This window comes from Prionailurus viverrinus, chromosome A2, assembly GCF_022837055.1.
Source record: "Prionailurus viverrinus isolate Anna chromosome A2, UM_Priviv_1.0, whole genome shotgun sequence".
Lineage (NCBI taxonomy): Eukaryota > Metazoa > Chordata > Mammalia > Carnivora > Felidae > Prionailurus > Prionailurus viverrinus.
In genome coordinates this window covers 77425873-77441871 of record NC_062562.1, presented here as the reverse complement: position 1 = coordinate 77441871, position 15999 = coordinate 77425873, and the positions used below count along the sequence as shown (strand labels likewise).

General features: G+C 44.2%; 1 protein-coding gene across 1 annotated transcript in view; it reads left to right on the top strand.

Annotated features, from left to right (window-relative positions):
* Window positions 1–6118: 6118 nt before the first annotated feature.
* Window positions 6119–15999, top strand: part of SLC26A4 (solute carrier family 26 member 4) — a 51704-nt gene continuing 41823 nt past the window's right edge. Inside the window, exons 1-2 of the mRNA XM_047849340.1 lie at window positions 6119–6282; window positions 8251–8390. Of these exons, the coding sequence (XP_047705296.1) occupies window positions 6119–6282; window positions 8251–8390 (304 nt within the window). The remainder of the gene's footprint in view (window positions 6283–8250; window positions 8391–15999) is intronic.

Here is a 15999-nt window from a genome sequence, read left to right as displayed (position 1 = left end):
GATTTTTTTTAAAGGATGGATTCTCAGTTTTTTAAGTTATTTTCATTCCTACCTGACAATTTCTCAGTATTCCACCATTAAAGATCAAGCAATCAATAACTTAACAAGTATTTCTTCAGTAACTATTACATTGCCATGATTTGCCAAGGTATTGTGTAGCGATACAAAAGAAGACTGGTATTATAATCTTACTTACAGATGGGGGAAAAAAAAGATAAGCAGGAAATAATCAGAAAGCTTGACAGTGATTATCTAGGTAATGAGATAAGAAGTGATCGCTATTTGCTAATTTAATGTATTTTTTAACTTGTCCACTTACAGGCATGTCTTATTTTTTAATACCACAGAAGACATATAAGATATTTTTTCTGTCTTCAAAGAGCGTATCTTATATCTGGAGAGGGAAAAAAGTAACATACAGGAAACAGAGAACAATTGAATATGACATTATATGGTTACTGAAAAAGAAGCCCAATCAGTTGTTCAGAAAAGGTGAGAGAAAGTTGAAGTTCTTTTTGTGTATAAAAATGGCAGAAATTTAGCGTCTATTGTCTTGAGAAAGTTAGCAAGTAAAAGGAAAATAAAAGCTCAGGATTAGAGTTGATTTTCCCAGCCAAAAAATGACCACTCTCCCAAGGGAGCTGATTTTTCAGAGTTTCTACTGATCATCAACACCAGCCTAAAACGTGAACAATGTTTCTGTTTGAAATATAGACAACAGTGGTTTCCAAATGCTGCCTCCAAACAGAAGTGACTCCATTCAGTTCTACCGAAAAAAATAATGAATAGGCTACACACATTACAATTCAAAGGTAGACGATGATAAACATCGGAATCTAGGTTGCTTTTGAAAACAGATTTTTTGGGCATTGTTTGCACATTTCCATTAGTTTGTAGTTCTTCTATTAGGGAACTTTTAAGTTGTCTGCAAAGAAGGAAGTAAAAATTTATACCACAAATCTGCCCTCTAGACCAGAGAAGAGTAAAAAAAAAAAAAAAAAAAGGCAAAAAAAGCCCCCCCCCCCAAAAAAATGCTGTTAATTGAAATCTAGCATACCATTAGTTGGAAGATGAGTCCTGATAACATGTGGAAAATGTGCATTTTAGAATCAGTGAAATAGTGTATACATTTTGTGACCATATGATATCTGCTGCATGCCACAGATAGGAGACCCGTGTCCATGCTTCTTTATCATTATGGCCATGGCCCGCACTAATAAATGCTGAATAAATCCTTGAATGAATGCATGTGTAGATTCAATAATGGGGTTTGTCTTACACTCCAAATGCCTAAATGATAAATAAGAAATGCATTAAATTTTTTTTTGATGCCTATTTAGTTTTGAGAGAGAGAGAGAGAGAGAGTGAGAGAGAGAGAGAGAGAGAGTCATCAGGGGAGGGGCAGAGAGAGGAATCTGAAGCAGGCTCCAGGCTATGAGCTGACAGCACAGAGCCCAACGCAGGGTTCGAACTCATGAACTGCAAGATCGTGACCTGAGCTGCAGTCGGCCGCTCGACCGACTGAGCCACCCAGGCACCCTGAAATGCGTTTTAAATCAGCATTAACGGCTAAATAAGTGCTGGAAAGTAACAGTAACATTGACATTTATTTTGAAGTGACACATTATCTCTTTGGAAAGAAGTTCTAGAAATGATTAAATTCTGATAAATAAGAACCACCCACCTCTATGTGAACCAGGTGAAACTTGATTTGTAAAGCCTACATGAGTAATTTGAGGTGCTTAATGTAACAAGTAAATTGGACAGGGAGAGCAAGCTGTTATCACATCCTACTCTTCTCTGTTTTTAAAAGACAGCCAAATTCAGACCTATGAGAAATGCAATTCTCTACTTTTATAGAAATCTGTAAAGGAGAGGCTATTCTGTCCATGCACCATTTGTTTCTTCCTTAGAAAAGGGATTTAACAGAAGAAAGTAATATCTTTATCCAGGTATATGCAACACTTATTATGGTGTGATGATTATGTTTAATTTATTTTTGTTTTGTTTTTTATTTAATAATTTTTGTTTTGTTTTTTATTTATTTATAGGGGGAGGGTGGTGTAGAGGGACAGAGACAATCTTAAGCAGGCTCCACACCCAGTGCAGAGCCTGACACGGGGCTCTTGATCTCATGACCCTGGCATCATGACCTGAGCCCAAATCAAGAGTCAGACGCTTAACCTACTGAGCCACCCAGGTGCCCCTGTGTGATTATTAAACCAAATTCTTACATAGAAAGATGCAGTTCAAAGAATAAATCTCTTCTCTAAAGAAGGTTACTAAACCCTTGTCTTCTAGTGTTACTTGATAGTCTATTTTCTCCTCTGTCCTTCTGAAACCTCTACCCCACTTTGTTGTTCCTTTGAATCACTACCACCACTGCCAAAACCACCACTAAGCTCTGATGCAAGTGGTCCACAGAGCTGACTGTCCCAGACTAAAAGTGTTCAAAATAGCAAGTAACTGGGAGCAGAAATTCTGGGATGCGATATGGGCTATATTTATATTTGTGTAAAATCTCCAAATTAATTCAATTAAGAATTGTGAGTCATCTAGGTGAGTTACTGTGGAAACAATGATATGAGTTGATGCTTTGAAATTCTAGGCACCCTAGAAGATATTGGTGACATAGACTTAAGTCTTTAAAGAAGTTGTAGACCAGGGACGCCAGAGTGTTTCAGTGGGTTAAGCGTCTGACTTTGGTTCAGCTCATGATCTCACAGTTCATGGGTTCAAGCCCGCATCTAGCTCTGTGCTGACAGCTCAGAGCCTGGAGCTTTCTTCGGATTCTGTGTCTCCCTTGCTCTCTGCCCCTTCCCTGCTCACGCTCTCTCTCTCTCTCCCTCAGAATAAACATTAAAAAAAAATAATAAATAAAAGAAATGTGTTTGGGTTCTAAGTATATCTGTTTAGAAAACATTATAAAAGGTAATAATGTTGAGGGAGGCATAGTGCTTGCCTTCAAGAAGTTTTGGCCTGAAAAAAAAAAAAAAGTTTTGGTCTAGTGAGGGAGATAAGACTTGTATGAAAACAGAATTATGATACTATACTAAGGTAGATAGTGAAAGGCATCTTAAGAGAAAATCAGATAAGGGGCCAAGAGAATTCAGAAAAGGGACTGGATTAATTCTGACTGAAAGCATCAAGGAATGTTCATGCAGAAGACAGTGTTTTACTTGGTGCTTAAAGCTATGTGTGAGGGTGTATAGAATGGAAACAGTCAGAATCTACTTGAAGATAAATACTTGCCTCTGTGTCAGTGTAGTTGAGTTACACATCCAATAATATGTTACTTACAGAAAATGCCTTCGCACTCTCTCTCTCTGTATATACACACGTATATACATATATACGGAGAGAGATTTTTAGTACATGTTTAGTATGTGTGGCAAGTTATTAATAGATGTATATTTTGAATATCATACAGAACCTAAGAGGGACAGCAAACCCTATCATAGGATGTTTAATAGCATCCCTGGCCTCCATCCACTAGATCTCAGTAGCATACCCCCAGGCGTGACAACAAAAATGTCTCCAGACATTGCCAAATGTTCCCTGAGGGGTAAAATAGCCCTTAGTTAAGAACCACTGTTATATACAGTTGATCCTTGAACAACATGAGTGTTAAGGGTTTCCAGCCGCGTGGAATCAAAAATCCTCCAGTAACTTTTGATTTCTCAGAAACCTAACTGCTACCAGCCTACTCCTGATTGGAAGCCTTACCTACGGGCAACGTGAATGTCTATGGACACATATTTTGTGTGATTTATGTAGTATATACTGCATTCTTACAATAAAGTAAGGTAGAGAAAAGAAAATGTTATTAGGAAAATCATAAAGAAGAGATAACACATTTACAGTACAGTACTGTACTTACGAGGAAAAAATCCACTTATAGGTAGGTGGTCCTGCGCAGTTCAAACCTCTGTTGTTCAAGGATCAACTAAGCAAAACCTCCCTTGCGAATGGATAGAATTCTCAAGTTCACGACCTGGATTTTTATTTTTGGTTCCCTTCTGCAATGGTTCTTACCTTTATTTTATTTTATTTTATTTTAAGTAAGTAATCTTAAGTAATCTTAAATAAATCTATTTATTTTTGGTAATCTCTACACCCAGGGTGGGACTTGAACTCAGGACCCTGAGATTCAGAGTTGCATGTTCTTCTGACTGAGCCAGCCAGGTGTCCTTTAACCTTATTTAAGGGTCAAGTAAGTTTCTGAAATCTGTTGAAAGCTGTTGACTCATTCATTTATTAGGAAAAATGCACATGCTCAGACCTCGTAGGATACAATTACAGGGAATTTACACTAGGGTTCTCCCAAGAGGAGTTCTGTTTCCTGGAGCTTAAAGAACTGTCATGGTCTGTATTTTCCAGCTAGGTAGGTAACTGCAGGCTGGTGTCCAGAAGGTCCATAGTTTTGGAGTCTCTTCTGCATTTACTCCAGAATACTGATGATAGGGCGAGAATCCACCTGTTTGCTAAACTCTCCCATCTTTCATCTACACCTGCATGAGTCAGTTTTAGCAAGATTCATTCCAGCAGAAGACAGAAGCCTGCTGAGGTAGGGTAGATCCTATTCCCCTCACTTCTTTCTAGTCTCCATTCCTGTCTAGTCCAGCTGATTCCTTCCCTGATTGCCCAAATGACTGAGAAGAAAGATAGAACCGAACAGTTGACAGGGTAAGAAAGTGAGCCACCTGGACACCTGATTTTGATTGTGAAATGTAACACACACGGGCACACACAGAGAGAAAAGAGTGTACACAATGTATCTAAAATGTATGATTAAGTTGTGAACCCTCTACAACCATCAGCCACTCACTACTTCTGAAGAAACACTTTCTAGAAATACAGAGCATTTATTAAATACAAAACTGGCCACTGCTCCTTTCCTCCTCTCCACCCCAGGGCAGTAGGAGAGCTGTGTGCCAGACTGTGGTGCTTCTTGATTCACACAAGGTAGGAGTCAAGGTCAAGGCTCCCAGCAGTCCTGTTTTCCACCCAGGGCTCTGCTCTCCTGTAACAAGTTTCCCTATCCCCCCCCCACCCCCGACCTCGCAGCCCGCGTTAGTAATTGGGAGGTGAGTGAGGATCCTGGTGACAACCAGTAAGATTCTTGGCCTCCCACTTCGGGAAAGGGAAAGAACAGGGCAGGAGGAGTAGCATTTCTTTCCCGGTAGGATAGATAGGTGGGGAAAGACCGCTGCCTTTGTGTTCCTCTTTTCGACTAAGGTGTCTCTGTTGCTCCATAAATAAAAAACGTCTCCCTGCCTTCTGTGAGCGCTATAAAGCCACCGGAGCGGCCGTCCCGGGGGCATTGCGGGCGGGGCACCAGCCGAAACAGGTGAGCTGGCCTGACTCGGCTCTGGCTCCACTCCCGGGAGGCAGCGCTAGCTGCGGAAGGGACTAGCGTGGGGGCACGGAGCGGGCGGGCAGGGGGCAGTACAGCCTTCTTTCTGAGAAGCTGAGAGCGAGAAGGGAGCTAGGAAAACAGGCAAGAGGTCTGCCCCACCTCCCTAAAGTTCTGCCCCCGGGAGAACGGCGACCCGCTGCTGGAATTTGCCTGCAGTGCACGCAGCCTCGGGACCCGGGGAACGTGGCCTAGGGTTTCCACGCCCGGCCCGGGGGCCAGTGCTTCTCTCCAGGTGCGCGCCTGGGGACGTGCCCTGGGTCGGGTGCGACCAGAGAGGAGCGCTCACAGAGTCCCCTTCCAGCCCCGCACACGCTTCGGATCCAGCCCGGGTTTGGGGAGATTTCAGGACGCGGACAGCGCCCTGGCCGCCCGCGGGTGGGGACTGGGTCGGGCTCCGGAAGACCCCAAGGCCGGCCTCACTTCCTTCAGAGTCTGCGAGCCCCGGGCGGCAGGTGCAAGCGACGGGACCCGAAGGTCCTCACGTGCCCCCCTGCAGGCGGGTGGTGAGCGCCCGGGGGTGGCGGCCCGGAGCGCCCAGGACGGCAGAGCGCGGACCAGGCGCTCCGGCATCGGCTGCAACAGGTGGGGCCGGGTGACAGCTAACGGGCGGTCGCCTTTTCCAGTCCCTTCCTCTTCGCCTCCTCTCCCTCCTTCCCCGCTCCATCTCGTCCCTCCTCTTCGCCCTCCGCCTCGCAGGTCATGGAAGCGCCCAGCAGCAGATTGGAGCCGCCACCGCTCCCCGAGTACAGCTGCAGCTACGTGGTGTCGCGGCCGGTCTACAGCGAGCTCGCCTTCCAGCAGCAGTACGAGCGGCGCCTGCAGGAGCGCAAGACGCTGCGGGAGAGTCTGGCCAAGGGCTGCAGGTAGCGGCCGCGGCGGGCCGGGCGTGTGCGCGCGCGGACCGGGCGTGGGATGTCGCGCAGCCCTGCCGGATTGCCCCGGCTTCTACCGTCCGCATTGCTGTCCTTCCTGGTCGCAGGGTGGCTCCATCATTCTCGGCCCGAATGGACCCTAGTCCCGGAAACTCCTCTCTGGGGAGAGTGTGTTCCGAGAGCTCCATCTCTCTCTTTCTCTCTCTCTCTCTCTCTCTCTCTCTCTCTCTCCCTCCCTCCTCTCATGGAGACGCCTGAAGTGCGCTTGGGGGTACACAGGGTTCCTATGGTCTTCTTGTGAAGGCCAGGCTGAGAACAGTGAAGAAAGGGGCTCGATTAAAAAGAGATGATGGGTAAAGCCATCACCTGACCAGGAGTCCTTGAAAGCCCCAAGCTCCTCTAGGCAGGATGCCACTCGGAGACACGGAAGGAACCCAGGAGAGCACAGCGTGTTCCAAGTTCTTTCCTGTCAGGCAGTGGGACCCCCAGGGAGACCTCCATCACTTTCTAAACCCAAACAGGCCATCCATAATTAGATATCACCAACAAAAACTAGAACTGTCAGCTGCTGCCAGATTCTCTTTCTTTTTAAAAATCTTTTATTACAGGGGTGCCTGGGTGTCTCAGTCCATCGAGCATCCGACTTCCGCTCAGGTCATGAGCTTACAGTTTGTTGGTTCGAGCCCCACATCAGGCTCTGTGCTGACAGCTTGCTCAGAGCCTGCAGCCTGCTTCAGATTCTGGGTCTCCTTCTCTCTCTGCCCCTCCCCCGCTCCTGCTCTGTCTCTCTCTGTCTCTCAAAAATAAATGTTAAAAAAATTAAAAAAATTCTTTTATTACAGAACATAAGCACATATAAAAGTAGACAAAGTAGTATAATGAAGCCCCCCCTTCCTTTTTTTACCCACCACCCAGCTTCAACAACCAAGCTCTATTTCCACCCACTTGCCTCCACTCCATTTTTTTTGAAGCTGATCCCACAGAGTGTATCTTTTTATCTGTATATATTTCAGTATATATCTCTAAAGACTCTTTAGAAAAAATAACCACAATTCCCTTATCACACCTAAAAAATGATTGCTTAATATGGAGAACATCAAAATTTCCAATTGTCTCATAAATATAATTGAAATAATTTAGTTGAATGAAGAGTCTAATAATGTCCATACACTCTTTTGTTTTTTTTTTTTGATATATGAAATTTATTTCAAAAGGTTTCCATACAACACCCAGTGCTCATCCCAGCAGGTGCCCTCCTCAATGCCCATCACCCACCCTCCCCTCCCTGCCACCCCCCCATCAGCTCTCAGTTTGTTCTCAGTTTTTAAGAGTCTCTTATGCTTTGGCTCTCTCCCACTCTAATCTCTCTCTCTTTTTTTTTCCTTCCCCTCCCCCATGGGTTCCTGTTAAGTTTCCATACACTCTTAATATTTGTTTTCTTTTGTCTATGGCATGCTGAATTAAAAAAAAATACTAAGTAGCGAGGTACAACAAAATATATACATTTATCATGTTAAGATTTTTGTATACACTGGCTCCGAGCTTGCATCGCCAAAATAAACAGAGCATGTTTGTTTTTCTTTAAAGACAAACAAGTAGTAGAAGGCGACTGGGTTAGAAGTCTGAAAATTAATCTCCACGTAGAGACTCCACATTGATCGATCTGTGGCTGGTCTAGAAAATGGGCCCTTGTGTAGGGATATTTTCTCAGAGGATTACAAAGGTGGGAGAGGGGAGGGGACACTTAATCCTGTGTTTTCTAGCACAGTGCATTTAAAAGAGTAGATAGAGTTCTTGGCAAAAGCATGGTAAGCGCTTGAGGCTTAGTATTTTCCATGCAAGTCTTACTCTTTTTCTAAACGGTTGTAAAGATCAGCGGGGTCCAGCTCAAACGTTGTGCTTTGCTGTTGGTAATGGCAGAGATGGGACTAGAAACTCCATTTTCTTGCCCTTTGACAGTTGTTCGAGAAAGAGAGGCCTGGCTGTGTTGAAGACTCTCTTGCCCATCCTCGACTGGCTCCCCAAGTACCGAATCAAGGAATGGCTGCTTAGTGACATCATCTCGGGAGTTAGTACTGGCCTGGTGGGCACCCTGCAAGGTAAGTGTTGGTGAATTGGCTCCCACGTGATCGAGAGTTACAGTCTCCAGCAGCAGTTCGTAACTCCCTCCTGACTCCCAGGGGTCTGTACCCAATGTTTGCTTACCCTTCAAGATCTTCGTCTTTCCTCTAGAGCCCCTTAGTGGATAGATTCGCCTCTTTTCTCCTCTTCCTTAGAGTTCCCTTCCTGGGAAACCCTGCTGCTTCTCTAGCCGCATGGCTTCAACTAGAGTCCTAGCATCTAAGCAGTAGCTTCCCAATCTCTATTGACCACAACTCACAGTAAGAAATATACATTACATCGTGCTCTGCACACACACATATCTCAAGTTTCGTGAAATAGTTATTTACTCCCACCACAAGTGATGTGCTCTGATAGTTTTTATTCTGTCCTGTTCTATTCTGCTTATATTTTTTGAATGATGATTACAGTCCATTAAATTATTTTGCATCCCACACATGGGCCTTGACCTGCAATTTGAAAGTGGCTTAAGGGGGGGCACCTGGGTGGCTCAGTCTGTTAAGCGTCCGGCTTCAGCTCAGCATCTCACGGTTTGTGGGTTCAACCCCTGCGTCAGGCTCTGTGCTAACAGCTCAGAGCCTGGAGTCTGCATCGGATTCTATGTCTCCCTCTCTCTCTGGCCCTCCCCCCACTTGTGCTCTGTCTCTCTTTCTCTCAAAAATAAGTAAAACATTAAAAAAATTTTTTTAATGGCTTAAGGGAAAGTGAAGGAAGTGTTTTAGCCTGGAGTGTTATATATAAACATTCTTTCTGTCCTCCTTCCTTTTTTTAATCCATCACCTTATTTTAATCTCTGGCAAAATGTCTCAACAGAGGTGTTTTGTTTTGTTTTTAAACTGGCTTCATACTATATTTCCATGAACATCTTGGAAATCTGTTGCATAGTTGGTGAATAGCAGTATGGGCATTCTTCTCGGCCCCCATCCCTGTTGCCTTGCTTCTGCTATCCCCCCAACTCTACAAAGTCCTGGACCATGGAAACAGAAGTATCATTTATTTATTATAATTTTATGGGGCACCTCATATGCTCCAGGTCCTAGGTATGCTGACATGAATGAGGTGTACCACATGCTTTCAAGGAGCTCATGGTCCAATAGGAAAGTGGATAATAACCATTCAACAAGAGCTGTGACAAGGGCAACAAGGCCTAAGAAGTGACCATGCACAGAGGCTCACAACCCAGCCTTAGGGGATTGGGAATGGCTTCCTAGAGGTTGAGCTGTCAGAGTAGAACTTCTGGGAAGGTTAAGTCTGAGATTGCCAAATAATGGGAAGTAGAATGGGATAGGGATGTGTGTAGAAAGATGGCTTGAAAATGGACTATTTCAGAAGTTAGTAATAGTCGTTGAGCAATGTCATGAACCAACCTTTGCCCATAAGGCTCTCAAGATTACTCAGAGCAGGACAGGTAGATTTCCACAGAGGAGAATGTTCTGTGCCCGTCATGTGGAGCCCCGTCCTGACCAACCATGTTTTCAGTCACAAAGGAGGATGGGAGAGGAGGTAGGGCTGGGCAGTACATAGTTAGGTGATGCCACGTGAGCATGTGCACTGTGGACTCTTAACAGCTGTGACGGAGCAATTCTGTGTGACTCCTGGGGGACAGGGACCATCAAGTTAATGTTTGTGTAGCTGGTGCCTGGCACGGAGGCTGGCACAAAATAGATGGCAACATTTGGTAAAGGAGGACTGAATTGCATTTCTGATAATGAATCATCTTTATATACAAAAAAATGATATTTCAACTTCCATATCTCCCAAATTTTCATAGATAAGTATCTTGTAAGAATTAACCCTACTTTTAATTTTGTCTATCAAGTACCAGACACTAGGCTGGCTTTGGCCAATTATCTTATTTAATCCTCACAAAAACTATTATTAACTCCTTTTCCATAGGTGAGAAATCCATTAAATCTTTTTTATTTTTATAAAATTATCATTGTAAGGCGAGATTTTTGGGAGGCTAACCTGGTTCATTCATGCATTCATTCATCCTTCACTGAATGACATTTAAAAACCAATTCCGGATGCCAGGTGTTCAGCCATGAGGATTAAATGGTTTATTGACAGGCACAGATACTGACTTCATGGAGGTCCTTTTGAATGTAGACAGAGGGATTAATTAAATAAATAAAAAGATAAAAAGAAAAGTAATTACAGATTGTGATAGATTTAATCCATTGTGTTGGACTAAATACTCTGTAATATGGATTACTTTGAAGAGGGAGTGTTTATTTCTTTATTTTGAGAGAGAGAGAGAACAAGTGGAGAAGAGGGACAGAGGGAGAGAGAGAATCTTAAGCATGCTCCCCACTCAGACGCGGGGCCCGATCCCATGACCCTGAGATTCTGACCTGAGCTGAAATCAAGAGTTGGACACTCTACCAACTCAGCCACCCAGGCGCCGCTGGAGTGTTTATTTTAGATAGAATGGTCAAGGAAGTCCTTACTGATTAGGTGAAATTCAGTCAGAGACCCAGAGGATGAAGAGACTGCCATGACAAAAGCAGAAGGGGGAGTTTACCAAACAAAGGCCCAAGGCCAAAAGGAGTTCAGTATTTTCAAGAATTCTAGTGTGGGTGGGTGCCGTGAGGGGTGGCGGCTGGTGAACTGAATGAGATAAGGTTGGGCAGGGCTGGGAGTAGGATGAGACAGTGAGGCACTGACTCTCAGAAGGCTTCCTTAAGTATTGTGCCTCAGGCACCTGGCTTGCCTCACCCCTCCCAGCCTGGAGGATAGGTGTGTCAGCTGGAACCAGATCGGCAGGAGATGGAGAGATCCACACAGATTTGAAATATATTTTGGAGCAGCAGTCGCTGATGTCTACTGATGGATTTAGTGTGATGAAAATCACAGGTGGCTCCAAGGTTGCTGGCTTGAGCAACTGGGTAGATGGTTATGTCACTTATTACAATGGCAAAGGCTGGCTGAGGAGCAGTTTGGGATGGAAAGTGAAGAGTGTCCTTTTGGACATGCTAAGTTTGAGATGTAGGTGAGATCTCTAAATGGAAATGCTAAATATTGAGTTGGAGCTACTTCAAGTGTGAAGAGCAGAGGAGACGTCTGAGCTAGACAGAGAAATCAGGAAAGCATCGCTGTAGAGGTGATCTTTTTTTTTTTTTTTAATTTTTTTTTCAATGTTTTTTATTTATTTTTGGGACAGAGAGAGACAGAGCATGAACGGGGGAGGGGCAGAGAGAGAGGGAGACACAGAATCGGAAACAGGCTCCAGGCTCTGAGCCATCAGCCCAGAGCCTGATGCGGGGCTCGAACTCACGGACCGCGAGATCGTGACCTGGCTGAAGTCGGACGCTTAACCGACTGCGCCACCCAGGCGCCCCTGTAGAGGTGATCTTTAAAATAGAGGTGGGGCACCTGGGTGGCTCAGTGGGTTTAACCTCCATCCCTTAATTTCTTGATTTCAGCTTGGGTCATGGTCTCACGGTTAGTGGGGTTCAGGCTCTGTGCTGACTGCTGCGGGGGTGGGGAGCCTGCTTGGGATTCTCTCTCTCTCTTCCTCTCTCTCTCTCTCTCAAAATAAATAGATAAATCAACTTTAAAAAAATATAAAAGAGTGGGAATGCCTGAGACTACCCAGGGAGAAGGGGCAGATGGAAGAGAAGATGGCTGGACCACCCAGAGGTCAGAAAGATAAGGGGGGTGGGGCCACAAGGAAACATAAGGAGGCTCAGGAGGTTGGAGAGAAAGAATTGGAGAGATGTGGGGTCAGAAGCCAAGAGGGGAGGTTGTTTTTAAAAGGACAGAGGGGCAGGGGCACCTGGGTGGCTCAGTCAGTTGAGCGTCCGACTTCGGCTCAGGTCATGATCTCATGATTCGTGGGTTCGAGCCCCACATCGGGCTCTGTGCTGACAGCCCGGAGCCTGGAGCCTGCTTCAGATTCTGTGTCTCCCTCTCTCTCTGCCCTTCCCCCACTTGTGCTCTGCCTTTCTCTGTCTCTCAAAAATGAATAAACGTTAAAAAAAAAAAAAAAGGACAGAGGGGCAATAGTGTCAAATACTCTTCAGGGGAGAGCTTAAAGGTGGGACACAGGCAATGCTTTTAAGAAGGTTTGCTGTGACCCAGAGTAGAAAAATAACTGTATTAGAGAGGTAAAGAGATGGAGGTAGAATGAGGGAAGATTTCATTTTCTTTTCCTAGAAGAGATACTAGAACATACTTGGGAACTAGTGGGGATATCCTTGTAGAGAAAGGCATTGATGGCCCAACAGGTGGAGGAGAAACTAAAAGTGGTGAGAAGGGGTGAATGTGAATGGGGCTCAAGGACAGAAGTAGGAGGGTTGCTCCTTAAAGACAAGGGGGAGATCTCCTCCATTTTTAAAGGAAGAAAGAAAAAAATGGTGCAAGTATAGAGGGGTTTGAAATTATGGTGAAAAGCAAATTCACAGCATCTCTTTATGGATTCTGTGTCTTGGGTGGAGTCTGAGATTCATGTCTGAACCATGTCTGTGTGCAGAAGGGGGAGGGCAGCAGTTTGAGGAAACTTTGGGAGGTTTGAGTCTTGCTCAGAACAAGGATGTGGAGTTGGGCTGCCAGGCAGGCCGGAGTCCCCACGTGGGGCTCCTGTTCACATATCTCCCTTGAGATGGGTCAGCCCAAGTGCAAATTATCTGGTCTCTGGTCCAGCTTCTCTAGCCACTCAAATGCTCAAATGTCACCCAAAAGGTGGATGTTTGGATTCAACCAGACTGGGGTTTTACGAGACAAGAAAAGGGAAGGTGAGAGAGAGAAGCAAGGGAGTTCGGAGTGTTTGCAAAATTACGTGGACAGGAGGCAAGAGAAGACAGGAGGGCACCAAAGAGAGGGAGAGAGTGGATTTTGAAGCCTCATGAGGACACAGATGAGGACACAGAAATGTTGCAACAACGATTCTGGAGTAGGTGAGCTGAAAGCCTAGGATGTTTTTTGGGAGAGAGAACTCAAAACAGATTTCAGAGGGGGTGCCATTGTGTCTAGTGGTGGCTCGATCTGTGACACATCACTGGCTGGATGGCCGAGGAGTGGGAGAGTAACTCATCAGAGAGGTCAGGCTCAACTTACTGAGAAACCGCTTGTTGAGAAGGATAATGGGATCTTTTTGACTTTTGTTATAAAAAAAATTCTCACCAGCCAGCAAAAGATCAATGCAGGCATTTTAGGGCTATCTTCATTCCCAACTATGGGGAGACTGCTCTCCAGTTTCTACTTTGCCTTCTAGATGCTTGCAAACATTTGTTAGTACCACCATTGTCGGCATAGGCCACCATCCTGTACATGAGGGCCGCCAGCACAGAGATTCCACAGCTTAAACCGATGGCTTCGATTTCTTTACAAATGGTGTGATTTCAAAATTGTTGCACCAAATTCCTTTGTAATAAAGCTGATTACAATATATTTGGGTAGCGGTTGTCCCTAAGTAGGACACTGTATGAAAACAGAAAAAGTCCCTATTTTGTCAGGCCTGTAAACACTGCAGAGCCCAGTGCAGGGAAGTGAAGCTTGAGAAAGACTTGGAAAAAGTCATAGAAAGTAGGTTGTTTTTATCTCTTGCTCCTTCTTCCCTTTGTGGAGCCACCATTCTACTCCATTTTCTTGGGATGAGTGATTATTGCCATTTCTTGCTGTAATTCATGTATTAAAATGATTGCATACAGATTATTCTAGAATGCAAATTCTGTAAGGGCAGAGACTTTCTTTTGTCCACTCCCAGACCTAGAATAGTGCTGGCACATGGTAGGTACATAATCAATAGTTGTTGAATGAATGTGTGAATGTTTATTGTAGGAAACTAGAAAATACATATAAAGAACATGAAAAAAATACCTCTTCCACAAACTATAAGTCTCCTTTGATCCTACCATGTAGAAAACCCATTAATATTTTAGTAAATGTCCTACTAGACACACAAATGCATATCTTTGTAAAAGAATAAAGAAATGCCAGAATGATAAGCACTACATTCTGGATAGTGGTTGCCTTCAAGGGATAGAGGGAGGAAGGAGGATGTGATGGAGGAAAAGTATATAGAGTTGTAACTTTACTGGCGATTTCTCCCTCCCTCCCTCCCTCCCTCCCTCCCTCCCTCCCTCCCTCTCTCTCTTTCTTTCTTTCTTTCTTTCTTTCTTTCTTTCTTTCTTTCTCTCAAGATTTTAAGTAATCTCTGCACCCAAGGTGGGGCTCAAACCCGCAACCCTGAGATCAAGAGTCATTCCCTGTACCAGCTGAGCCAGCCAGGTGCCCTACTGGCAATTTATTTCTTAAGCCAGATGGTGAATACATGGGTATTTATTATATTATATAGTCTTTGAATATCGAAATGACTTAGTATATTATTTAAAATCTTTTGAGAATTTTTTTTTTAATTTTTTTTCTTTTTTTTTTCAACGTTTTTTTAATTTATTTTTGGGACAGAGAGAGACAGAGCATGAACGGGGGAGGGGCAGAGAGAGAGGGAGACACAGAATCGGAAACAGGCTCCAGGCTCCGAGCCATCAGCCCAGAGCCTGACACAGGGCTCAAACTCATGGACTGCGAGATCGTGACCTGGCTGAAGTCGGACGCTTTAACCCACTGCGCCACCCAGGCGCCCCTTTTGAGAATTTTTTTGTGCATGCAACATGCATGTTTACTTTTATAAAAGGGGGAGCAGGCATGCTTACCACGATTTTGAATCCTGCTTTTTCTTCGCTTTTTCTTTGTTCTTTACATATCTCCATGTTAGGAAATGTATTTCTACATATCACATCAATTTCATGTGATAGAATTACAGTATGCAAAGTATAATTTAGTTAACTTTTCCATTTTGAGACATTCATTCAGTAGCTAATGTGGGGCAGTTGTGAGCCAGGATATTTAGGTTGTTTTCGCTTTTTGGTTTTTTAACTGCTCTAAATGTAATCTTTTGTTAAGGGCCCAGTGATCAAAGGGCTTGATTTTCTCTCACTGTAAGTGAGTGAAATGTGAGAAAGTAATTTAAGTAAGATGTGCTGACTACCTAAGAAGTACTTAACCAGGGAAAAGAACTCATCATCATGGTCTTCCAATTCCCATGTACACAGAAAAGTTGAGATTTCTCCATACCGCAATACATGGGCTTCTTGGGACAGACAGCTTAGCGGAGGAAACCTCGCAGAGTTTTCTTGCCTGCTGCTGTGTATAATTGCCATATTTTTCTTTGTTTGGACCTAACTTCTGTTAACAAGAAAGGTGGAAAGGGCAGTGCAACAATGCTTATGTCCCTCTGAACACAGAGAAACACTGCATTCACACAAAATATCTATGTGCAAAACTGCTCTGAGCCTTTGGACCGAATTGATGAAATTACAAAATTTTTTTATTTTAGTTAAATCCAAGTTAGTTAACATATAGTGTAATAATGTCTCAGGAGTAGAATTCACTGATTCATCACTTACATACAATACCCAGGGCTCATCCCAACAAATGCCCTTATTAAGGCCCATCACCCATTTAGCCCTTCCCCCCCCCCCCCAACAACCCTCCGGCAACCCTCTGTTTGTTCTCTAAATTAAAGAGTCTCTTATGGCTTGTTTCCCTCTCTGTTTTTATCTTATTTTTCCTTCCCTTCCCCAA